Below are 27,177 nucleotides of genomic sequence, written 5' to 3' on the forward strand. Positions count from 1 at the left end.
TTGCTGTTTGCAGATGACATGATTTTATATATAGAAAACCCTGAAGAACCCACCAGAAAACTATTAGAAATAATCAACAACCACAGCAAAGTCACAGCAAAGTCAACTTACAAAAGTCAGTTGCATTTCTATACTCTAACAACAAAATAACATAAAAATAACTGAAGAACACAATCCCATTCACAATAACAAAAAAAGAATAAAATATCTTGGAATAAATTTAACCAAGGAAGTGAAAGACCTATACAATGAAAACTACAAGACATTACTGAAAGAAATTGATGATGACATAAAGAAATGGAAAGACATGCCATGCACATGGATGAAGAATAAACACAGTTAAAATGTCCATATTGCCTAAAGCAATCTACAGATTCAATGCAATCCCAATCAGAATCCGAATGACATTCTTCACAGAAATAGAACAAAGAATCCTAAACCTCATATGGGGCAACAAAAGACCCCAAATGGGTAAAGAAATCCTGAGAAAAAACAACAAAGCTGGAGGCATCACAATCCCTGACTTCAAAATATGCTACAAAACTATAGTGTTCAAAATAGCATGGTACTGATAAAAAAAACAGACAGACAGACTAATGGAATAGAATTGAAAGCCCAGAAATAAAACCACACATCTGTGGACAGCTAACCTTTGACAAAGGAGCTCAGAACATACAATGGAGAAAGGAAAGTCTCTTCAATAAATGGTGTTGGGAAAACTGGACAGCCACATGCAAAAGAATGAAAGTAGACCATTCTCTTAAACCATACACAAAATTAAACCCAAAAGACTTGAAGACCTGAAACCATAAAACTTCTGGAAGAAAACATAGGCAGTACACTCTTTGACATCGGTATTAAAAGGATCTTTTCGAATACCGTGTCTCCTCAGACAAGGGAAACAAAAGAAAAAATAAACAAATGGGACTTCATCAGACTAAAGGGCAAAGGAAACCAGGAACAAAACGAAAAGACAACCCACCAGCTAGGAGAAAATATTTGGAAATCACATATCCGACAAGGGGTTAATCTCCATAATATACAAAGAACTCACACAATTCAACAACAACAAAAAAAGTCAAACAACCTGATCAAAAAATGGGCAGACAATATGAACAGACATTTCTTCAAAGAAGATATACAAATGACCAACAGGCACATGAAAAGATGCTCAAGATCACTGATCAGCAGGGAAATGCAAATCAAAACTACACTAAGATATCACCTTACACTAGTCAGAATGGCTATAATAACCAAGACAAAAAATAACAAGTGTTGGAGAGGATGTGGAGAAAAGGGCACCCTCATACACTGCTGGTGGGAATGCAAACTGGTGCAGCCACTATGGAAAACAGTATGGAGATTTCTCAAAAAAATTAAAAATACAAATCATATGACCCAGCTATCCCACTACTGGGTATTTATCCAAAGAACTTGAAATCAACAATTCAAGGAGACTTATGCACCCCTATGTTCACTGCAACATTATTCACAATCGCCAAGACGTGGAAGCAACCCAAGTGCCCATCAACTGATGACTGGATAAAGAAGATGTGGTATACATAGACTGTGGAATACTACTCAGCCAGAAAAAAAGACAATCGTCACAGTCACAATAACATGGATGGACCTTGAAGGTATTATGTTAAGCGAAATAAGGCAGACAGAGAAACACAAACACCATATGATTTCACTCATATGTGGAAGATAAACACATGGACAAAGAGAACTATTTAGTGGTTACCAGGTGGATGAGGGTACGGCGTGGGTACAAAGGGTGAAGGGGTGCATCTATATGGTGACTGACCAACAATAATGTACAACTGAATTTTCACAATGTTGTAAACTGTGATGACCTCGATTAAAAAAAATCAGTCGGTTGGATTTTTTTTTGGATTTGTTTGCCTAGTTTTCTATTTATCATTTATTGTCCCCCAAACTCTCCTCCAAATGTCTAACTTTTCTCTTGGTATGTTCAAACAAAGTAGGCTGTTAAAAAAGATACATAAAATGCACAGACCATAAAGGAGAAGACTAGTAAATTCAACTACACTAAAATTTTAAATTGTTTACTAAAAGAGAGTAAAACAGTAAAGACGATCCACACAGTGGGAGAAGTTACTCATTATATAGACAACCCACAAACTATAAGTATCCAAAATATATAAAGAATTTCTATAAAACAATGAGAAAACGATAAAATAGCCAATAAGAAAACGTACAAAATATATGAATACAAAGAAGTTAAAAGCCAGCAGCTGCCCCTAGGTCGAACGGCCCAAGCACAGAGGAGAGAGGCTGACATTTTACTTCACACCCATTTCTTTGAGTTTTGTGTTATGTGTATACATTGCCTTTTCAGAAAGACATACAAAAGTGTTACTGAAAATAAAAATAAATAAAAGAAGTTCTATGTTTTATATTTAGCCATGTGTATCGAAGTACCCTATATTTTCTATAAGATTATGAATTTCGAGACATACATGTCTACATGACAATGTAGAGCTTATTATCTCATTTCCTTCGACATGTGCTAACACGTAGGCGAGGCCATTGCTCACAAATACATGTATGTTGAGCAAAACCTACCAGTTTTATGGAGGCTGTGACCATTTTCAATATAGTCTCTTGCAGCCTCCACGCACCCACGCTTGGTGAGGAGCGGTGCTCAATTAAGTGCGCAATAAACTCAATTAATGTGATGCACATTCTGTCCTTCTCTTCATTCCAATCTGGTAAGCTTTCAGATTTTAAATACTCCTTTTCCTGCTTATTCCTTAACTAATCTCTTTCCTAGGACAATCAATCCTTTCATACTGATTAGCGTTTATTAAAACAAACTGAAAGCTAAATATTTACATTCATTTTAGTCAATCATTGCTGCAACAAATTTCAAACATTCCAACGTCATACAGTCACTCTAATTCTTGATTCTTTTTAAAAACATAATTTCAAAATTCACCAAAAACTGGATATCCATTGTTTCTCTCATATTCAATTTGCTTTGAGAGAAATTCTTTACTTATTTTTTCAATTTGGTCTTGAGAGAACAGATTCACTCCGGGAATAAAATAATGCTCAAGCCGTTCTGTCTTGAGGCAGTGAAGAAAGTACGTCACGCAGTTATCAAAGCAGGATTCCAGGTCATTGGAGTGCCACTGACTGTCATGTGGGTCCTGGGTACATACATGAAAGAAGGCAGTCTTCACATGATAAGAACAGAACTTATCCAGTTCCTTTCGGTTTCCGAACTTTTTTTTCAGTTGTTCTAATAGATATTTCATTAGTTTTAAACAATCTTTCCTGTTGAATAAAAAAGAAAACCATTTATTTTTACTTATTTACAATCTGTTTCATTCCACAAAGAGCTTCAGGCATCTTATAGGATAAACATATGAAGATACCAAAAAAAATACAGGTCTTAATAAAGATACAAAAATAATAAAGATATATAAATAATACAAATATAGAGTCACTCTAAAATCTGATTATTTTTTCAAATATATGCTTTGAAGTTTCAAAAACATTTTTTTCCTCCCTTTTCCCCATTCCTAGCTTAAATATTTTATTCTATCAGGATCAATTCAACTATTTGAAACTGGCACATATTTATATTACTCATTCACTTACTTAACACCTAGAAAAAATCCTGTTTACATTTTTTTTTTTTAAGATTTTATTATTTCCTTTTTCTCCCCAAAGCCCCCCGGTACATAGTTGTATATTCTTTGTTGTGGGTTCTTCTAGTTGTGGCATGTGGGACGCTGCCTCAGCGTGGTCTGATGAGCAGTGCCATGTCCGCGCCCAGGATTCGAACCAATGAAACACTGGGCTGCCTGCAGCAGAGCGCGCGAACTTAACCTCTCGGCCACGGGGCCAGCCCCTATCTTGTTTACATTTTTATAAAATTATTCTGCCCTATTAGACTGCAAATATTTAGACTATGCATCCAGTTATTTAGTAGTTGACAAAATTTAATGTTTATAAAATTATTTAGCCTTATCAGCAATATACTTTTCTTAAAGTTTGCTTCAGAGCCTGCATATGAAGCCTTAAAGAAGCATCCTGCACCTGCACGTTGGGCATTCTTGTTTTGACCTTTTAACTTTTGTGACCCTTTTACTGGACAACTGAAGAAGCTTGAATGATTCCTTTTCAACCTCAGTTCTTTTTGGTGTGTATGCTACCAAGATAAATAACTACCCATCTCTTAGCGTTATTTCAAGTTTAGCCCGTCAGTCTCCAGCCTTCAATGCAGCCAAACCATCTCAAAGCAAGCACCAGTATCCAGTAAAAGTGATCCTTTGGCCTCCTCCCATTGCGTGATATTAATATTCATTACCTCGAAGCAACCAGAATACTAAAATACACCCAATTGTCTTGGCGAGTCATGGCTAGTGTTCACACTCCATCTCTCTGTACACACCCACCTGATCCAGGTTCAGGCCTGTGGTCCCTGGCCTTGCCTTCTAACAATACTCTTTCCTTGGTCCTTTAGCTCTGGTCCCCTGGCTTCATGCTCACCCTCTAGATAATACTCCAAGTCAACCCAGCCATGCACTGCCCCCAGGACTCAACCCAGCAATGATCATCTTCAGGTTTGAGCTATGGAGTCAACAAAGAACTAAACATTCCATAGATAATCCCCCACTTAACAAAATAAGGAGGCTACCTGCAACATTTCACTCCGTGAGTCTCACAGCATGTTTTAGACTGTCCATGATTTTTCAAGATATCCTTTTCAATGTGAGAGAAGGAGAGCCGCCATGTTTCTTCTTAATTTCCAAAAGAAAAACAGAAAAGCACTTTACCAAAAACATGCATATATAAACAACACAATATTTAAGTGATTTCCTTCCTTATCAGGAGGAGATAGACTAAAAGAAGTGAACAGATAAATAATGTAAATATAAATTAAAACAAATGATTTGAAGCGAACAATGGGCTAAGATAGGAAAAAATGGGGGAGAGACGTCAGAGTTTAATAAGTTAGCCATGGTAACATGTATTTTGTTTATTTTTGCATACTATCCTTGTGTTTGTATTTTGTTTATTTGTTACACCATCTTTGCAAGTTTTGGTATTCATGTAAAATGAACTAGGGGGCATTTCCTTTCTTTCTATTCCTTGGGAGAGTTTATGTTAGAATAGAATGATTCCCCTGTTCTCCCCAAGTTTTACCAAGGCTGGCTCTTTTAAGCTCTGACCATCCTATTACCTAGTTGGTTTTATAGTGGGAATGCATGATTGGTTTATAATTTAAAAATCAATCAATATAGTCTGACACATTAACAGAATAGAGGCGAAAGATAAGATCTTCTCAACAGAAACAGAAAATGCAGCTAATAAAATTTAAGATTCATTCATCAGTTTAAAAAAACCCACCTCTCAGCAATTTACATCTGGATGGAAACTTGATCTGATGAAAGGTAGATTTTAAAAAAAAAACAGTAGCATGATAATATAAGGTAACAAGCTGAAGTTTTCCCTTTGAAATCAGGAAGGCAGCATATCTGCTATCCCCATATCTGTTCAACATGCACTGGCTATCCTAGCAAGTATAGTAAGGGAAGGAAAAACAGGGTTATAGCATTGGAAAGGGAGAAACACAGCTATCATTACTGATAGATGATATAATTGCGTATGTAGAAAAGAAGATGGGTGACAAGTACATGTGAGTTCAATATATTCTCCAGCCTACTTTCCTATTGGTTTAAAATTTCTCATAATAAAAAAGTACAATTACTGTGAGTAAATGTAACGAAAGACATACAAAACTTCAGTGGAGAAAACTCTAAAACTCCATTGAGAAGTATTAGAGAAAATCTAAATAAATGGAGATGTGTATCCATACATGGATTGGAAGATTCCTTGTAAATATATCACGTCTCCCCAAATTCACCTATAGATTAAACGTACTCTCAATCAAAATTCCAAAAAAATGTTTTTGTGGAACTTGACAAGATGATACCAAAATTTTGATGAAATACAAAGGTCAAGAATATCTAAAACACTCTTAAAGAAGGACAAAGAGGAGAACTTATCCTACCAGATATCAAGACTTAGAAAAGCCACATTCTGTATGACAATAAGGTATAGTGAAAGGATAGAGAAATATTTTAGTGGGACAGAATAAAGAGTGTAGTTAACAGCTACACAATTATATGGATAATATGGAGAAGGTGGCAGAGTTGAGTGTGTTCATTGCTACTGTATAAATCCATTTATGAACTCCATTTATGCCATTCTAGAAAAGGCAAAACTATAGAGATGGTAAACAGATCAGTGGTTGCCAAAGATTTGGGATGAGGAGGGTTGAAGAAGTGAAGCATAGGGGACGTTTTAGGGCAGTGAAACTATTACGTAAGGATAGATACATGATACAATGCATTTGTCAAAACCAGTAGAACTTTATAGCACAAAGAGTGAACCTTAATGTATGCAAACTTTAAAAAAAATAATTTAGGAAGTCAAAGGATCCAGCAAATAATGCAGACTGTGAAAAGGGATTCTAACTGCACTACAAATGCATGTAACAACCTCCCTGAAGGGGGTGGGGCAAAAGGGGCTGACCTAAGTTACTTTGGAAACAAGGTCTGTAAGACTGAAGGCAAAAGGAATCGTACCCAAGCACTGTACTCTAGTTGACAGTGGCTTCCCACGGGGGGTGGGTTCACAACTCTGAACAACTGTGCATGTGTACTAGCACTGAACAATGAAGCAAACAGGTGTCAGACGGTGGGCGCCAAGTTTTTCACCACTGGAATGAGAAGTCACAGACAGCAAGGAGAGAAGGTTAGAATGATCCATGTGATGATGGATTATAGTTAGAGACATCAGTATGAACTCACGTATAACTTAATATAGTACCAGTGATTATAGATAGAAATATGTGTACATACGCATTTATACTAAGGTTAGTATAAATACATATATTTCCTTGCTCCTTCAACCGAGAGGGATGACACCTTAGTAGCAGAGCACACATGGCACCCAGATCTTATTTTCTAGTATATTCTCCAACAAAAGGATTCAGGGCTCCTTGGAGAAATGACTGATTCTAGGACTGAAGCAGGAAATACACAAGATGAGCCTGGAGCTTCTTGTAGTGCCAAAAAGTGAGTTAGTGCTGAAAACACAAAAACCCCACAAATATGGGGGTTATGTCAAAAGGACACAGGAGCCAACTGAAAGAGATCCTAAAGGCCAAAGCTGGAACGACTTTAGCAATAAAATAAATAAAGTAGTATTGGATTACAGCCCAAAGTATAAAACAAATATCCATGCGTCCATACTGATATAAATGATTTAGGAAATGAATAAATGGGGGAGAAGAGACAAATCTCCCATGCAAAAGAACTCCAAATAATTCGTGTAAATACTCTGCTCTTAAAGAAGTGGAGCATAACTCCCCAATCCTTAAGCATGAACGGTGCACAGTGGCTCCCTTCCAAATAGTACAGTATGAAAAGGGAGAAAAAGAGTAATTTAACAGTGGAGAAACCTGACAAACACGACCTCAGCCAGGTGACCAAGGTCAACATCAACAGTGCTAAGTCATGTGCCCTTGATATCATGTGATGAGAATGGTACTTCACCTCTGTGGTCTTCCTCCCAAAACCCAGAACTCTAGTCTAATCCTGAGAAAAACATCAGACACATGCCAGACAAGGGACATTCTACAAAATACCTGACTGGTATTACTCAAAACTGTCGAGGTCATCAAAAACAAGGCAAGACTGAGAAACTGTCACAGTCAAGAGGAGCCTGAGGAGACATAGGGACTAATGTCATGTGAGGTCCTGGATGGGGTCGCGGAGCAGGCAAGGTATATTAGGTAAAACAAAAGAAACTTGAATACAGTAAGGACTTTAGTTAACAATACTGTATCAATACTGGTTCATTAATTGTTACAAATGTATCATATTAATGTAAGATGTTAATAATAGGGAAATATGTATGGGTATATAGGAACTCTACTATCTGTGCAATCTGTCTCTAAATCTAAAACTATTCTACAATTAAAACTTTATTTTAAAAAACTACACTGAAATATTTCTTACTTTTTGGATTATTGGCAAAAATTCCAAAGTTTACTGAACTCTGTTCATAAGGCTGATGGTGAAACAAGTACTCTTACGCATTGCTGTGGGAGTGCAAACTGGTGCAATCCCTGTGGGGGTGATTTGGGCAATATCTAGTGAAATTACATGTGTATTTACTTCCTGACCAGCTGTAAAAATAGAATGTAAAAAGCAGTGGGTGCTACCTCAATATAGAGCTATGGCGTGATGTCCAGGATATCTTATTATGTGAAAAGAGGAAGGTGTACTTTTTATCTTAAAAAGGGAGGTAGCATATGCATACGTGTATATATATATATATATATATATATATATATATATATATATATATCATATACATATATATATATAGGTACTTACTTTTTAAAAAATGTAAAGGTAAACCAAAAACAATTTAAAGGGTTTCCAATCAGGGAAGGAGAGAAGAGTGGAGAGGGGACATGAATGGAAGCTATCTTTCTCTAAGACCTTTTTCTGTTTGGGAACCACATGAATGCTTTTAAAACAAAATGCTTATAAAACAAAATTAAATCAAAATTTAAATCCAGTATCTAAAATTAGAAACCATAATGAACAAATTTAACTATGTTGAAGTGGGTAGCTGGAGAAATTTTTTCAAGTGGGTTTAAACTTGATATTTGGGCTGTCCTTTTATCTTAAGAACAAAAGAACTGCAAAGAAATCTTCAATTTTTTTTAAAATTATACTCTAGGTAATAATACTGGTATTATTATTTTGAAACAGGTGGGTAGATTAAAAAAACAAATTTGAAATTTTTAATTAAAAATCAAACAAATTATATTCTTAAAAATATAGTTTGTGAGAGCAGGAAATGTCTAGTAAAAACGTTTGGAAAGAAAAAAGCCAGGCAATCTAATCCAAGGATTTTCATTACTAATATCCTCTGTTCAGTCACCTGGGGACACACACACACACACACAGAGAGGCACGGTTTTGCCTGAATATCGATAGTCTGGAATGATGGGAGATGGAGAACAGCCAAGGGTAACAGACAGCAGAGGTCAGGTAAGTACCCATCACCAGCCTCCACTTTCATCTTAACACAAGGATGTGAGCAATTATCCAACCACAGTGGCCTTTGTACAGCCACAGGGCCACTGAGGACACTTTCTCATCTCTAAGCTGATCTGTCTCCCAGTCTTCCCCAAGGCGGTCGGTAGAGGGCCAACAGGAGAGAGGCATGGGTCATGCTGAGATTTCTGCATCACATATGCTGGGGGTTTCCTGTGGCAGCCATTCTAGAAATTGTTCAGGGGTGCAACCCTGCTTCGCAGAAAGCTATGTTCCTTCTGCAAAGCTACAGATAACAATATACAAAATTCCCTCTTATAAACATCTTTTCTTGCAGAAAATGACCCTATATATATGCAAAATAAAAAGTTGTGGTGTGTGTCCACAAAACCATAAGCCATCACACTAAGCGTGATTGACCACTTCTGGGATCTGTTTAGCAACACTCATTCTAACTTGGTTCATTTTTTTGTGGTCTCCTCCAATTTCCCTGGAGTCCTTATACAAATTTATAAGACAAAAAGAAAATAATCAGCGAATTTTCTTCTGCCACCTGAGAAAATAGCACCAATATTAAGTTTTATCTGTAGACTAACGCAGCCCAGTTCTCAGAAGTTGAATACTGCCTAAGAGTACCACCCGAAAATCTATCCTGATGTGTGAAGCCAGGGTACACAGGTGAGAAGGAGACCTCACCACTGTGCCCAACCACAGCTGAGGCTGCAAAAAAGGTCTGCCAGCTGCATGGGGAGCCGTGGAAGGAGAAGATGTAGGAAAGAGAGAAATAGGGCTGGGAATGAGAGCCTGGGCTCTGAGGATATTAATGATGTGCAACTGCCGGGAACATAACACGGGATTTTACATGCACTGTCTCACGTCTATCTTCCCAGAATCTTTCCAGCAGCTTTGATGAACCCAGTACACAGATGAGCAAACAGTTTAGAGAGGCTTGGTAACTAGCCCAAGACCACATAGCTAGTAAAAGAAGAATCTTCAAGATTCAGATCCAGGGCAGTCTGACTCCAAGGCCAGTACTTCCTTTCTTTATTAAAAATAATCAAACAAAAATAACATTTGAATGTGGGCTAATAGACATTTTAAAGATGAGTATTTGATATTATTACTATAACTATGCCCTTTTCAATTCCATCTCTTACCAAACTCCCATCTTGTAGCCTATTTAGCCTAATGGCTCTTGAAATGCAACAGCATTCACTGATTTTTTACTGTCCTAGTATATAACATTAACGATTCTTTTATATATCTTTAAATTAAGCTTCACATTCAAGATACCTTGAAAACCATTTCCTTCCTTTGCATGCTTGGGTACCAGGTAAAACGGCTGTCGTCTTAGACTGTTCTTAACTTTTGTTCCAAGCCAGTTATTGATGGGCAGGCCTTCCTTGGTGCTAGCAGGCCAACTGCTTTTTGATTCCAAAGCCAGGATTATATCCACAGATATTTCTTTAGGTTTTCTAATGAGAAGTGTTACAGCAGGGCTCCCTCTTCTCTTCCTCTCCACGATGACATCTGTATCTGTTTAAATGTATAAAAGGGAAGAAAGGGTTTATCAATCCAATTTTCTATGAAAATACAGGGAAAATAATAGAACTATGATTGGAGATCTATAAAGTGCTAAGTGTACAGTGAAAATTAGTTCTAAAGTGGAAACTGACCCCACAAAGCAAAGTGTTTTATTCATTTAACCAATATTTATGGATACTTATCATGGGGGGCCAGTTGTCAAGAATCTCTCTAGTATATATGATGAGGAGTCCCTGAAGACATTGAGCTTTGGGAGGACTGTGATTAAATTTCCATCTAAATTTATGGATGGCACTTTGAAGGGAAGCCTGGAGACGAGGCTAGAGGAGCAAGCAGCAGGGAGGAGAGAGGCAGTAGAGAAGATCACGGCAAAAGCCCAACACAGAGGGTGGGTGCCTGTGATAGCACAGAGGCTGTGAGCATTAAGATACAGGGAGCAACCCATGTTCACTGCAGCGTTATTCACAATAGCCAACATACAGAAACAACCTGAGTGCCCATTGATGGAGGAATGGATAAAGAAAATGTGGTATATATACATAATATATAAGGCTGAATATTACTCAGCCTTAACAAGAAGGAGATCCTGCCATTTGTAACAACATGGATGAACCTGAAGGACATTATGCTGAGCGAATTAAGCTAGACACAGAAAGGCAAATACTGCATCATCTCACTTATATGTGGAATCTAAAAAAGGAGAATATGTAGAAGCAGAGAGTAGAATGGTGGTTGCCAGGGGCAAGCAGGTGGGGAAAACAGGGAGATGCTGGTCAAAGGGTACAAAGTTGCAGTTATGTAAGGTAAGTGTAGAGATCTAATTACAGCATGAGGTCCATCATTAATACAACCATATTGAATACCGGAAATGTGCTGAGAGAGTAGATTTCAGTTACTCTCACCACACATTAAAAAAAAGGTAACTATGTGAGAAGATACGCTAATTAGCTTGACTGTGGTAATCATTTCACTATGTATACATATATCAAAACATCATGTTGTACACCTTAAATATATACCATTTTTATTTCTTAAAAAAAGACACAAGTAGCATAAGTGAAAGCAATTAAAGAAGTTCAAATTAACAGACCTAGTAGATGGACTGAATCTGTGAGGTAAGGAATAAAGTAGGAGACTGGGATGCCATCCTAGGATTTTGGCCTGGGAAATGGCTGACGCTGATGCGATTCTTCAATACAGACTAAGCAAGAAGAAGAAAGATAGGGTTGAGATGAACTTCACTGTAGACACACCAAGCTCTAGGTGCCTGTAGGACACTCAAGTGGAGATGGCCACTGGGCAGGTGCCCATGGTGGTCAGAAATTCAGGAAAGGCCTCTAGATGAGAGATACTGAATTTGGGGTTGTATAAGCAACAGTTAGAGATTACTCCCAGATAAGACGTCTGGAAGGAACCACAGTGAGACAGAAGATAGAGCACCACGGAGAAAATCCTAGAAAACACTCTCATTTTCTAATCACAAAATCTGCAAACCTACACACCTCTTACCCATTATTTCTTCCCTCCTGCTACCACCGAGGAAGTGTCTGTCCACCTATTAAAGGACCCCCTGCACATGGTCTCTGGATCCCTCCTCCTCACCTTCTCAAGCACCTTGCTCCTTCAGTTCTTCCCTCTCCTGCATCAGCAGCCTCCCCTTCCCTACTGAATCATTCTTATCTGCGTACAAAGGGTTCCAATATACTAAATATATTTAGAATAAATTCTAAAACATACCTCTCCCTTGACCCTACATCTGCCTCCTTGCCACACTTACCCATCTTTCTACTTCCTTTGCAGCCGAAAGTTTTTTAAAAGTTGCATACACACACTGTTTCTACTGCATTCCTGCCCTTTCTCTCGTGTGCTCATGACCCCATTGAAACTGCTAAGTCATAGTTACCAAAACCCCCACAAAACTGAAGACCAAATCCAGTGGTTTTTCTGGATGTCAGTAGCATTCTAAATACTGACCACTCCTTCTGCAAAACACTCATAGCCTCCTTTTGCTCCTTCTCTTCTTCCCAACCTCGAATGGGATCCCTTCTTACCACTCTACTTAACATTGCAATTTACCCCCACCCTATCCCAACACTCCTTATCCCTCTCACTTTACTATACTTTTTCACCATAAGACTTATTACTTTCTAGTTTACAAGGTAATTATGGTTTCCATCTGTTATTAATTGCATGTCGGCCCTCACATGATTATAAGTACAGAAGGGTGAGGATCTTCATCTATTTGTTCATTAATATATCTGAAACACCTCGAACACCTAGCACATTGGATGATCAATGAATACTGATTAAATTAATGAACAAATGAATCTACACTCTCTGCCTAAGTGGTCTCATCCATTTCCAATGTCATTTATATGTTTCCATGCCGCCCAAATATATCCTCTGAACTCCAAAATTATATCCAACTACATACTTGACACATTCACTTCAACATATCACAGGAATCTCTAACTTCACATGTCCAAAGCCAAAGTCTTAATTCATACCTCAAAATATGCTCCTTCTCAGTTCTTCCTATCTTAGAAAATGGCATAATCAATGCACACAGGTGCTCAATCCAGAATCTGGGAGCCTTCTTTAATCCAGTCTTCTCTCTCACCCCATACACTGAATCCAGAAGCAGGCACTGCTATGGTTTGGGTCTGTCTGCTTCTCCCCATCCCCCATGCCCCACTTGTACCCTATTTCACCTGAACTATTACAACATTTTCCTTTCTAATCTCCTTATTTGTATTATAATATCTTCTCCAAAGAAGCCAAAGTAAACTTTTAAAAATACAAAGCCAATCATTACTCCCTAATTAAAACCTGGCTTCTCAATGAACATGGAATAAAATCTAAACTCCTTTCCAGCATCTACAAGTCCTTGAAGAATATGGCCCCTGGCTGCCTTTTCAACTTCCTTTCATGCCATTCCTCCCCTTGTCCACATGGGCCTCTTTTTGTGCCCTTAGCTTGTCAGGCTCTTTTCTGCCTCAGGGCCTGGCTCACCCCCCCTCCACTCCAATTGCTACCACTCCTCCCAGTTCATTCTCTTCACAGCACTCACTGCAATCTGTGTTTACAAGTGTCAGGCTTTAAGAGGAGAGCCCACCGATTTTATTCAACCACTTATACCCAGTGACAGAGGCAGCAGTTCAGTGATTATCCAATGGAGACCAAAACAGAGCCAATCAACATTTAGGAAGAATATCAAGAAAATGTAGTGGAGTAAAACCAAGAGCAAAGAACTGTTTCTAGGAGGTAGTAGTCAACAGCCTGTTTCAGGGAAGTCAAGAAAGATCAGGAAAAGAGTGTCTGGCAATTAGTAGGTACAATTACACCTTTAAGAATCAAAAGGCAAAAATCTTACCTTCAACGTGTTTAATTTCTTCCTTAATGATTTTCCTAAACTTGGATAGCATCTTAGAAGCTGACAATATTTCCTCTTCTAAAAACTGACTCAGAGGATTTCCTTTGGGATTTCTTTTGAACTTCACAAAGTAATGAGCACCACTGTTGCAATATTCTTCCAGCTCAATTCTGGGGACCTCCAGTTTGAACATAACATCAAATTCATTAGGAGCAGAAATCTAAAAAATAGTAAAAATAGCACTGAAATGTGTGCCTGTGAATGTTTTCCAAGCAAATGCAATTTTTTTTCTTGAAATTTAAAACTCTACTTTGAGGAGGTGATGTCAGCATCATGGGGGAGGGAGCTCTTCCCTTAGACTCTCCCCCCTAAGATATAACAAAAAGGACATTCATACACCAACAGAGGACACTCACACACACACAATAGACATCTGAGATTCCACACAGCCACCATCTGAAGGTGGAGGTGCTGGACCCCCCACGAAGAAGGGGAAGGAGGTAAGGGGATCTCCTCTGCCTCCCCAGCAGCGACCCAGGGCACAGGACTGCACACAGCTCTGAGAAAAGAGGGTGGAGGGGCAGCTTTCTGTGTGAACACCTTTGCTCTCCAGGCTACCTCCCAGCCATGTGAAAGCTCCACACAGAGGAGGCTTAGCTATTGTGGGGGTGTGTTCATCAAGCCAGCACCCCAGGAGGGTAGACAGCGAAGGAAGAGCAAGAACGCCCCTGGGATCACACACATGAAAGAAAGCTCCCCTCCATCTGCCCAGCATACAAGCTTGGCCAGTCGGCCAGAGCAAGGGATGCCCACCAGAGTGCATGCGCATGCCTTTGCAAAGCGGCAGTGGAGAGAGGGCAACTGCAGATGGGCCCTGTTGGCATAGATTCCAAAGGGCAGGCACAGAAGCCAGAGATAGTGGAGGGCTCAGAATACAGAGTTCCTGACCCTGCCCCCAGGGGCAGCAGGTAGAATCTGTGACAAGATCTTACCAATATGCAAAGGCACAAATCCACCTCCTCAAATAGGATGAAGAGGTATGTTAACACTCCAGACCAGAAGGAAAACGGCAAGCACCCAGAAATCAATCCTAAAGGAACAGAAATTTACAATCTAAATGAGAGAAAATTCAAAATAGCTACCATTAAAAAACTCGATGAGTTACAACAAAATACAGAGAGAGAGTTGAATAAAATCAGGAATAAAATTAATGAACAGAGGGAATTCTTCACAAAAGAGATTGAGACTATAAAGAAAAACCAATCAGAAATGTTGGAGATGGAAAACACAATGAATGAAATAAAGAAAAACATGGAGTCCTTGAATAACAGAGCTGATATTATGGAGGAGAGAATTAGCCATTTGGAGGACAGAAACATAGAAATGCTTCAGATTGAGGAAGAGAGAGAACTAAGACTAAAAAGAAATGAAGAAATTCTCTGAGAAATATCCAACTCAATTAGGAAATGCAAAATAAGTATTACAGGTATTCCAGAGGGAGAAAATAGGGACAAAGGAGGACAAAGCTTATTCAAAGAAATAAATGCTGATGGGGCCGGCCCAGTGGCACAGCAGTTAAGTGTGCATGTTCCGCTTTGGTGGCCTGGGGTTCACCAGTTCGGATCCTGGGTGCGGACATGGCATTGCTTGATAAGCCATGCTGTGGTAGGCATCCAACATATAAAGTGGAGGAAGATGGACACAGATGTTAGCTCAGAGCCAGTCTTCTTCAGCAAAAAGAGGAGGATTGGCAGCAGATGTTAGCTCTGGGCTAATCTTCCTCAAAAAAAAAAAAGAAAGAAAGAATAGCCGAGAACTTCCCAAATCTGAGGAAGAAGCTGGAATTACAAGTAAAACAAGCTAACAGAACGCCTAATTACATCAATGCAAAAAGACCTTCTCCAAGGCATATAGTAGTGAAACTGTCAAAAGTCAATGACAAAGAAAAAAATACTAAGGGCAGCAAGGCAGAAGAAAATAACTTACAAAGGAACCCCTATCAGGCCTTCAGCAGATTTCTCATCAGAAACCTTCCAGGCTAGAAGAGAGTGGAATGATATACTCAAAATTCTGAAAGACAAAAACTTTCAGCCAAAAATACTGTATCCAGTGAAAATAACTTTCATATATAAGGAAGAAATAAAAACTTTCCCAGATAAACAAACACTGAGGGAATTCATTGCCACAAGACCACCCCCCCTCCGACAAGAAATGATCAAGGCCCTCATACCTGAAGAAAAAAAGAAAGGGTTTACAAAGTCTTGAGCAAGGAGATAAATAGGCAGACAAAATCAGAAAATTGCAGCTCTCTATGACAAAAGGTTAGCAACCAATTATGACATTAAAGACAAAGGAAAAGAAACCACAAAAAAATAACTAGAATCTCGTCATTTTAACCACAAACTCACAATACAAGATGGAATAAGCTGTGACAACAGTAACTTAGAAGGGAAAGAGGAAAGGGATGGAAACTGCTTAGACTAAGGAAACAAGAGGCTATCAGAAAATGGACTATCCCATCTGTGAGATGTTTATATAAACTTCACAGTAACCACTAAATGATCAGAACAGAGACACAAAGGATAAATAAAGAGAAAACTAAGACAACCAACATAGAGAACTACCAAACTGAATCAGCAGTCTGAAATACAAGAGATGAGAAACAAAGGAAATACAGAACTGTAAAAAAAAAGTGAAAAAAATGGCAGTATTAAGCCCTCATATATCAATAATCACTCTAAATGTAAATGGATTGAATTCTCCAATCAAAAGACACAAAGTAGCAGGATGGATTAAAAAACAAGACCCAACAATATGCTGCCTGCAGGAAACACATCTCAACTCTAAAGACAAACAGAGGCTCAGAGTGAAGCATGGAACACGATACACCAAGCTAATGGCAAACAAAAGAATGCAGGTGTTGCCATACTTATATTGGACAAAGTAGAATTCAAGATAAAAAACACAATGAGAAACAAAGAGGAAGAGTATACAATAAAAAGGACCCTCCTCCAAGAGGATGTAACACTTATGAATATGTATATACTCAACCCAAAAGCAGCAAGGTACACAAAGCAGTTATTAACAAATTTAAAAGGGATATTAACAGCAATACAATAATAGTAGGGGCAGTTAACCCCCCACTTACATCAATGGATAGATCATCCAGACAGAAAGTTAACAAGGAAACAGTGGAATTAAACAAAAAACTAGACCAGAAGGACACAGTAGATAGATATAGAACACTCCATCCAAAATTAGAGGAATACACATTCTTCTCAAATGCACATGTAAGGGGCTGGCCCCATGGCTGAGTGGGTAAGTTCACACGCTCTGCTTCAGCAGCCCGGGGTTTCACCAGTTCGGATCCCGGGCGCAGACATGGCACCGCTCATCAAGCCATGCTGAGGTGGCATCCCACATGCCACAACTAGAAAGACCCACAATTAAAAATATACAACTATGTACTGGGGGGCTTTGGGGAGAAAAAGGAAAAATTTTAAAATCTTTAAAAAGAAAAAAAAGCACATGGAACATTCTCAAAGATAGACCATATGTCAGGAAATAAAGCAGGCCTCAATAAATTTAAGAAGATTGAAATTATATCAAGTATCTTTTCCAAACACAATGCTATGAAACCAGAAATCAACTACAAGAAAAAAGTGACAAATATGTGGAGACTAAAGAACATGTTACTAAACAACCAATGGATCATGGAAGAAATCAAAGGAGAATCAAAAAATATCTGGAGAAAAATGAAAATGAAAATACACTGTACCAACTCATAAAGGATGCAGCAAAAGTAGCACTAAGAAGGAAATTCATAGCAATACAGGCCCACCTTAACAAATAAGAAAAATCTCAAATAAGAAATCTTAAACTACAGCTAACAGAACTAGAAAAAGAACAAATAAAGCCCAAAGTCAGCAGAAGGAGGAAAGTAATATAATTAGAGCATAAAATAAATTAAATTGAAACCATAAAGACAGTAGAAAGGATCAATGAAACTAAGAGCTGCTTCTTTGAGAAGACAAACAAAATTGACAAACCCTTAGCCAGACTCACTAAGAAAAAAAGAGAGAAGGCTCAAATATATAAAATTAGAAATAAAAGAGGAGAAATTAAAACAGATACCACAGCAATATAAGGGACTATAACAGAACACTATGAAAAACTATATGACAACAAATTGGACTATCTAGAACAAATGGATAAATTCTTAGACTCATACAACCTCACAAAACTGGATCAAGAAAAAATAGAGAATCTTGGGGCCAGCCCAGTGGCATAATGGTTAAGTTCACATGCTCTGCTTTGGCAGCCCAGTGTTCAAAGGTTCAGACCAGAGGCACCAACCTACACACTGCTCATCAAGCCATGCTGTGGTGTCATCCCACATACAGAAAAGAGGAAGACTGGCACAGATGTTAACTCAGTGAGAACCTTCCTCAAGCAAAAAGAGGAAGATTGGCAACAGACGTTAACTCAGTGACAATCTTCCTCACCAAAAACAATAAGAAGAAGAAGAAATAAAAGAATCTGAATAGATCAATGACAAGTAAAGAGATTGAAACAGTAATACAAAAGACAAAAGTCCAGGAGGAGGTGGCTTCTCTGGAGAATTTTACCAAACATTCAAACATTTAATACCTATCCTTCTCAAACTATTCCACAAAATTGAAGAAGACAGAACACTTCCTAACACATTTTATGAGGCCAACATCACCTTGATCCCCAAGCCAGACAAGAACACCACAAAGAAGGAAAATTACAGACCAACATCTATGATGAACACAGATGCAAAAATCCTCAACAAAATATTGGCAAACCGAATATAGCAATACATCAAAAAGATCATACATAATGATCAAGTGGGATTTATGCCAGGGACACAGGGATGGTTCAACATCTGCAAATCAATCAATGTTATATATTACATTAACAAAATCAGGAATAAAAAACCACATGATCATCTCAATAGACGCAGAGAAAGCATCTGACAAGATCCAGCGTCCATTTATGATAAAAACTCTCAATAAAATGGTTATAGAGGAAAGTACCTCAACATAATGAAGGTCATATATGACAAACCCACAGCCAACATCATACACACCAGGGATAAACTGGAAGCCATCCCTCTGAGAACAGTAACAAGACAAAGATGCCCACTCTCACCACTCTTATTCAACATAGTACTGGAGGTTTTGGCCAGAGCAATTAGGCAAGAAAAAGAAATAAAAGGTATCTAAATAGGCAGTCAAGAATTGAAACTCTCACCGTTTGCAGACGACATGATTTTATATATAGAAAACCCTAAAGAATCCATTAGAAAACCATTAGAAATAATATACAACTACAGCCAAGTTGCAGAGTACAAAATCAACTTACAAAAATCAATTGCATTTCTATATTCTAACAACAAACTAACAGAGAACTCAAAAATACAACCCCATTTATAGTCACAACAAAAAGGATAAAATATTTTGAAATAAATTTAACCAGGGAGGTGAAAGACCAATACAAGGAAAACTATAAGACATTACTGAAAGAAACTGATGATGACATAAAGAAATGGAAAGACATTCCATGCACATGGATTGGAAGAATAAACACAGTTAAAATGTCCATACTGCCTAAAGCAATGTACAGATTCAATGCAATCCCAATCAGATTCCCAACGACAATCTTCACAATTTAGAACAAAGAATCCTGAAGTTCACATGGGGCAACAAAAGCCCACTGAACAAAAGACCGTGAGACCTGCAAACTGGTGCAGCCACTGTGGAAAACAGTATGGAGATTTCTAAAAAAATTAAAAATAGAAATATTATATGAACCAGCTATCCCACTACTGGGTATTTATCCAAACAACTTGACATCAACAATTCAAAGAGCATGCACCCCTATGTTCATTGCAGCATTATTCACAATAGCCAAGACATGGAAGCAACCCAAGTGCCCATCAACTGAGGAATGAATAAAGAAAATGTGGTATAAACATACAATGGAATACTACTCAGCCAAAAAAAAAGACAAAATCACGTCATTCACAACAACATGGATGGACCTTGAGGGTATTATGTTAAGCAAAATAAGCCAGAGAAAGACAAACACCACATGATTTCACTCATACGTGGAAGACAAACTAACACATGGACAAAGAGAACGGATTAGCGGTTACCAGAGGGGAAGGGGCTTGGGAAGTGGGCATAAGGGGCGAAGAGGCACATTTATCTGGTGACTGACAAATAATAATGTACACCAGAAATTTCACAATTTTAGAGACTATCACGCCCTTTAAAAAATGTGAAAAACAAGTTCCACTTTGAAAATCAAAATTCCTAATATTTATACCCTTTGGGAGTGGGACTAATGGAGCTGAGAGAATATTATTGGTTTTACTTTGTAGGATCTATGTTCATTTTTTTTACCATGAGAATGCATTATTTTTATAATTTAATACAATTTTAAATGATAGCATGTAAGCTTTCAAAATCTGTGCCAGTTTTTTTCCGAGTTTAAAGCTTAATAAAATTAAAGACCTTTAAGATGCTATCTTTTATGTCACAAGATACACACTGCAGCCACCCTCCTGTCACAATGGTCTCAAAAATCTGAGTAGTCACCTGCTGGCTAGTTGAGCAAGGGCCATCTCACTTACAGCTACCAGTCCCCACGTGAGTGTGAGCTGCGAGTCGTGGACTACATTAGTGTGTTTGACCCATAGCATTTTAGGAGCTTCAAAGAATCTTTTTCTTCTTCACAATAATAATAATTACAGCAATTATAATAAATGATTATCTTTCCTATATCAAAAATGCCACAAGTTTCATTAGTTAGGAATACGCTTCAAATACAGCCATTGGACTGTAATATTCAGCATGGTACCTAGTGGCCACATGTGTCTCTTGATCGGGTGACATGTGGCTAGTCCAAACTGAGACGTACTGTGCTGTGTACTGAACTATTCTCCCAAAATTCTTATGTTGAAGCCCTAACCCCCAGCATGACTGTACTTGGAGATAGGACTTTTAGGAGGCAGTTAAGCTTAAATGAGATCATGAGGTTGGGGTCCTAATCTGATAGGGCTTGTGGCCTTATAAGAAGAAATGAGAGAGAGATCGCTTTCTCTCTGCACACGTGCACCGAGGAACACGGTGAGGACACAGGGAGTAGGTGGCTGTCTACAAGCCATGAAGAGAGCCCACACCAGAATCTAACCATGCTGGCACCCTCATCGTGGACTTCTAGCCTCCAGAACTATGAGAAAATAAATTTCCGTTGTTTAAGCCACTCAGTCTATGGTATTTTTTTGTGGCAGGCCAAGCTGACTAGGACATATTATAAGGGTGATACAAACACTTGGAGTGACGTCAGTGGGAATGAAGAAGACCCTCTGAAAACCCACTCTTTCATAAAAGCAACAAGAACATGGGCAGAAATAGTCAAATCCAACTTTTTCAGATCTCTGTAAATTAACCAAAGTTTTGCAACAATCCAAAGAGGATTTACTCAAGAAAAATGGCTGAATCCTAGCAAGAACAGTGAGCTCTGCAGGCATTCTAAATTGCCCTATTCCCATCCCCAGCAACATAGAAGGTTCTCTCATTTCCACTCCCTGTCAGAACCCCCCACCAAAAATAGCCCCTACCCTGACTTCTAACACCACAGATTAAGTTCGCCTGTTTGGGAAGATCATATAAACTGAATCATATAGTATGTACTCTTTTATATCTGACTTCTTTTGTTCAACATTATCTTTGTGAGATTCATCCATATTATTACAGGTATAGTTTGTTGGTTTTCATTCTCTCTAGCATTCCAAGTTAATGGAATATACCAAAATATATTTAGTTATTCTGTTGTTGAGTGTAGGCTCGTTTCCAGTGTTTAAGTATTACAATTAGTTCTGAGTTTAATTATTACAAAGCTGTTCTGAGCATTCTTCCATATGCCTTTTGTCGGACATGAGCACTCGTTTCTATTGTACATATATCTGGGAGTGGAACTGCTGGACCACAGGATAGGCGTATCTTTAACTTTAGAAGAAATCGTCAATTTTCTAAAGAAGTAGTATCAGTTTATCCTACCATCAATATAAGGGAGTTTCAGTTGTTCCACACCTTCTTCAACACTTGGAATTGTCCAGTCTTTAAAAATTTCAGCTATTCTGGTGGATAGATGTGTGGTATAAGCTCACCATGGTTTTAACTAACATTTTCCTGATGATTAATGACACTGAGAACCTTTCATATGTTAACTGCTATTTGCATTGCATACTAAAGTGTCTGTTCAAGTCCTCTGCCAAATTTTAAATCGATTCGTCTGTCTTTCTCTTACTGATCTGTACTAGTCCTTTGCCAGGTGTACATACTGAAAGCATCTTCTCCCAGTCTGTGGCTTGCATTTTCACTCTCAGTGGTGTCTTCTGATGAAGAGAAGTTCTTCATTCTAATGAAGTCCAATTTATCTGTCTTTTATGGTTAGCAATTTTAGTGTCTTATTTAAGAAATATTTGCACATCCCAAAATTATGAAGATACTCTTCTATGCTTTTTTGCACAAGTTTTATTGTTTTATCTTTCACCTTTAGGTCTATGATATATCTCAAGTTAATTTTTGTGTCCGATGTGTGGTAGGTGTCACGGGTCATGTTTTTTCCCTTATGGATGTGCAATTGCCCAAGCACCGATTATTGAAAGGACCATCCTTTCCTCCACTGAATTACATTACTGCATACATTGTCTACTGTACATTGAATTATAGATGCAGGTCTGTTTCTGGACTTTCTATTCAAGTGGCCTGTCTATCATTGCACCAGTAACAGCTGCTTGATTAGAACAGCTTTATAGTAAGTCTCACTCTTTGCTAGGGTAAATCCTTCAACATTTTTTCTGCTTTAGAATTGCCTTGGATATTTTAATTCCTTTGCATTTCCATATAAGACTTACAATCAGCTTGTCAATTTAAACAAAAAATTGATGGGATTTTGACTGAGATTGCACCGAATCTATAGATCAACTTGAGGAAAACTGAACATGATATGGTTTTCCATTTGTTTAGTCCTTCTTCAAATTTATTCAGTAATGTTTTGAAGTTTTAAACATCTTTTAACAAGATTTATTCCTAAATATTTGTTTTTGATACTATTATAATTGGTATCATAATTTTTAAATTTTCATTGTCACTTGTTTTTTTGCTAGTATATTGAAATTTTTTCATTTATTGACTTTGTATCCAGCAAACTTGCTAAATTCACTGACTTGTACAAAAATGTAATCAAGTCATCTGCACATAAGTTTTATTACTCCTTTTTTGCTCTTATGCATTTTATTTCTTTTCTCTGCTTTGTTGCATTGGCTGTATGTATTCCTTTGCCTTGCCTTTTTTTGTTCAACATTATGTTTGTAAGATTCATTCATGTTGTTGCATGTTGCCGTAGTTTATTCCTTTTCTTTACTGGTTAATGTGCCATTGGCTAATGGCACCACAGGTGATTTCTAGACAACCTTTTCACTCAGTCCAAATCATAACTAGCAAAGTGCGTTAACATCTAGGACAAAAAGAACATTATGGGCTGGCAATTTTACAGGGACTTTCTATAAGACATTTTCACCTAGAACTTGATAACATTACAATAAAATATATGAATGGAAATGTGTCAATATAGAACCAAGTAAATAAATTACTGAGAAGTGTGTTTTGTCTATCCTTTTACCAATTATAAAGAGTCTAGAATCCAATTTTGAAATCCAAGTGTATGCATAAAAAGAAAATACACCAAATAAACAGAAACAATATTGTTCTTCTATATGCTTTTCTGAATTTTCCTGGGACATGGACAGGGAACAGGGGCAGATATGGGAGAAGCTGAGGAAAGAAGTAAGGAGGCAAGGTGCCATTGCGCTGTGGGAGCCTGCTGGAGGCACGCAGTGGGTCACCTCTACAATGAACACGTATATATGTTATAATCAGTTAAAAAACAATAAATACATTTTAGATTTTTTAAATTGCATTGAACTTCTTTCCATCAGCATGGAGTGGCTCTGAGGAGACTGTTCTCTAAATGTCTTCTGGTTCTCTAGTTCTAACTAATAACTTTCTTTTTCCTTTGTACCCTCCATGATATTGAACCCTCCATGATATTTATGTAGTAAGAATCACACTCAAGACAGATAGAGTGACGAAAGTTTTGCTCACTTGGCTTCCAAGAAACTGTAGATGGAATTTTATGAGTGGTCTTCAGTGCTAAAAGAGTTACAGATCCAAAGACTGATACATACACTGTCTTTTTGGCAATAAACAAATTTCACTGAGTGTACACCAATGACATGAGTGGTTGTACAGGGTACACAGTTGTGTCTAACATTCCATGAGAATGGGGCTCACAAACTAGGTAGGAAGCCAAAACAAAAATATACGAAAGGTTTAATTTCCACTGAAGGTTACTGGGTTATATACTTACTATGGGAATGAAATCTGAATTTGCTACCCTGAGAAGGCAGGGGTCTTGAGAGAGAGCAACCATCCTTTCTTCTTGAACACATTCATTCATTCATTCATTCACTTGAATGCTTGCTAAGTGTTAAGGCTTAGAGATACAAAAATGCATAACGTTTGGCCTGCTCTCTTAAGAGTTTACAATCCTAAGGTCTGGCCCCGTGGCTAAGTGGTTAAGTTTGCACACTCTGCTGCAAGTGGCCCAGTGTTTCACTGGTTCAAATCCTGGGCACGGACATGGCACTGCTCCTCAAACCATGCTGAGGCAGCGTCCCACATGCCACAACTAGAAGGACCCACAACAAAGAATATACAACTATGTACTGGGGGGCTTTGGGGAGAAAAAGGAAAAAATAAAATCTTTTTTAAAAAAAGTTTATAACCCTAAAACCTTAAATCTAAAGTTTTAAAATCATCCACCTTCTGGAGGAAAGTAGTTAATTGAATAAAGGCAATATGTAACTCTAAAATAAATTATGATTATCTAATAAAGATATGCCGTCAGCCTCTATATCTGTTCGTGCTACACCCAAGATCTTACACAGAGCAATGGAGGTGCACAGCCCCGCGCTCGGAAAACTAACTAGACCACAAATAACTAAAGAAACCCGCCACGCGTGGGGAAACAGCCTTCAGTAAGGAAGCTGCTCCTAAACCTTCAGTCTATGTTGGAATAATGACTTAAGGACTCAACCGCACACGAGCAAATGGAGCTGTGCAATACAAACTTAATTACATCGGATGCGTATTTAGGAAGTCTGCTTTTTAGTATCTGTAGGAGATTTTCTCTTAATTTGTTTTAACATCACTCACTGTGAGCTTCCAATGACCTCTGTTTAAAAAATTGAGGGGGAGAGAGTGCCTGCGGGGGCTGGGAGGACAGACAAGCTATTTCTCCGAAGGAGTACAGACGTCCTCCGTATAGGAGGATGTTTCTTAGCTATACCGATTTTATGGACTCTTTCGCAGACTACTCCTATTCAAGTCAGAATCCGCCCACGGGGCACCAAGGGCGGCGCTGTTACACAAACACACAGGTCGGCGTGCGTGAACGAATCCATACATCCGAATTCCCTCAAGAGCAGCGCCTTGACTGTAGCTGGCAATCCCTATAGGCTGGCTCTACGTGCACTGGATGCACAGATGAATAAATGAATCCGTGTTCGTCCTTTTAAGTAGAACTATGTCACACATCACAAAAGAACGAGCGCCTAGGCTACTTCGGAAGGGAAGTGGGGGACCGCGACCCGCGGGAGGCGGGAACAGGGGGCGGGGGCGGGGGCGGGGGCGGCCGGGGGCTCACCTTCACGCGCTCGTAGTAGCTCCCGGTGTGCAGCAGCGCGACCCCTCTGAACTCGGACTCGCGGCGCTGCAGCCTCTGCAGCAGGTGGTCCACCACCCTGTTCACCACCTCCGCCGCCGCCGAGACCTCCTGGCGGCTCAGCCTCAGCTTCTCCAGCACCGCCCGAGGCTCCCAGGCGCCGGGCGGCGCTCCCCTCCGGCCAAGACTCGGGGCTGGGACCAGCGCGCCGACGCCGCCGAGCTCCGCGGGCCCGGGCTGGGGCCTCGCCGTCTCCGCGGAGCGCGCGCCCCGCTCGCGGCGAGAGCCTGCCCTGGAAAGGGCCGGCCCCTCCGCCGGACCCGCCGGACCCGCCGCGCTCGACGGCTCCTGCCCGGCGCGGGCGCTCTGCGCGCGGCGCGGCGGCCTCTCCCGCGGGCCCGGCGCGCTCTTCTTCCGCAGGGAGCCCGGCGCCCTGGCGGGCTCGCCGCTCTGCGCGCGGGGCCGGGCGGCCGCGGGGACGGCGGGGCACACGTCGGGCTCCGTCAGCGCGCCCCTCCCGCCCTGCGCCGAAGCCTTGGGCGCCGCGGCCCCCGCCTTGGGAGCGGTGCGCGCCGCCGGCCCGCGCCGAGGGTCCATGGCCGGCGCCCCTGGACCTCCGAGAGCAGCCTGGGCTCCGACAGGCCTGCGGGCAGGAGCCGGCGGGCGCGGCGGGAAACGAAAGTGACGAGCCTGGCGGGAGTGACGCCTCGAGGGCCCCGCCCCGGCCCGCCCGCCGCGAGGGGCGCGCGCCGCACCCCGCGAGCCCGAGGGAGGCGAGGTGCGCTCGGCAGCCTGGAGAGCCGGACGCATTTGCTGGCGCACCGCCTAAGATGGTTTTGGACAACCACGAACCTTCTCGCACATTGAAGTTGACAGAGAAACTTCTTCAATGGAAGTTTAAATAAAGGTTATTTTTTTAATTAATGGGAAATTGAAAATGTTCAACTTTTACAAGATGGAATGAAATGAGGATTGATTGCCATTGGAATAAATATTTCATTTTATTTGCCTTTTTAAAAGCACACGTAATCTTCAGTTGTGTAGAGTTCTTACCCGCGAGATGTATCCATTAGTGTTAAAAGGCCATCAAAGAGTGGCGCTCACATTTGTAGTAACTCATGCTGCTTTGGCCGCTGCGATTTCAGAGTATCTCGACAGGGGCTTTCAAATATATATTTCTAAAGCCAAGCCCTTTACAGAAATACCTATTAGACAGGAACGCCCTGGGTTTAGAATGCCCTGGTTACTTTTTTTCTTTTTTTGCTATCCTAACCATTTTTAAGTATACAGTTCAGTGATATTAAATACATTAAGATAGTTGTG

General features: G+C 39.6%; 1 protein-coding gene across 1 annotated transcript; it reads right to left on the reverse strand.

Annotated features, from left to right (window-relative positions):
- Positions 1-2,053: 2,053 nt before the first annotated feature.
- Positions 2,054-26,538, reverse strand: CGAS (cyclic GMP-AMP synthase). Its single transcript, XM_014733798.3, has 5 exons — positions 25,837-26,538; positions 14,035-14,254; positions 10,410-10,652; positions 4,673-4,775; positions 2,054-3,303 (listed from the first exon to the last, which is right to left on the reverse strand). Exons 1-5 carry the CDS (start codon positions 26,449-26,451, stop codon positions 2,952-2,954), a joined length of 1,533 nt encoding a protein of 510 aa, XP_014589284.2. The 5' UTR covers positions 26,452-26,538; the 3' UTR covers positions 2,054-2,951.
- Between the last annotated feature and the right edge of the window lie 639 nt (positions 26,539-27,177).

This window comes from Equus caballus, chromosome 10 (genome assembly GCF_041296265.1).
Source record: "Equus caballus isolate H_3958 breed thoroughbred chromosome 10, TB-T2T, whole genome shotgun sequence".
Classification (NCBI taxonomy): Eukaryota; Metazoa; Chordata; class Mammalia; order Perissodactyla; family Equidae; genus Equus; species Equus caballus.

Excerpts from the sequence above, each read along its gene's own strand:
- CGAS (XM_014733798.3), bottom strand. The coding sequence starts at position 26,451 with ATGGACCCTCGGCGCGGGCCGGCGGCGCGCACCGCTCCCAAGGCGGGG. Across the intron at positions 10,653-14,034 it reads AGAAATTAAACACGTTGAAG|ATACAGATGTCATCGTGGAG; the intron begins GTAAGATTTTTG and ends ACATTTAAACAG. Across the intron at positions 4,776-10,409 it reads GGAAGGAAATGGTTTTCAAG|AAGAAACATGGCGGCTCTCC; the intron begins GTATCTTGAATG and ends TTGGAAATTAAG.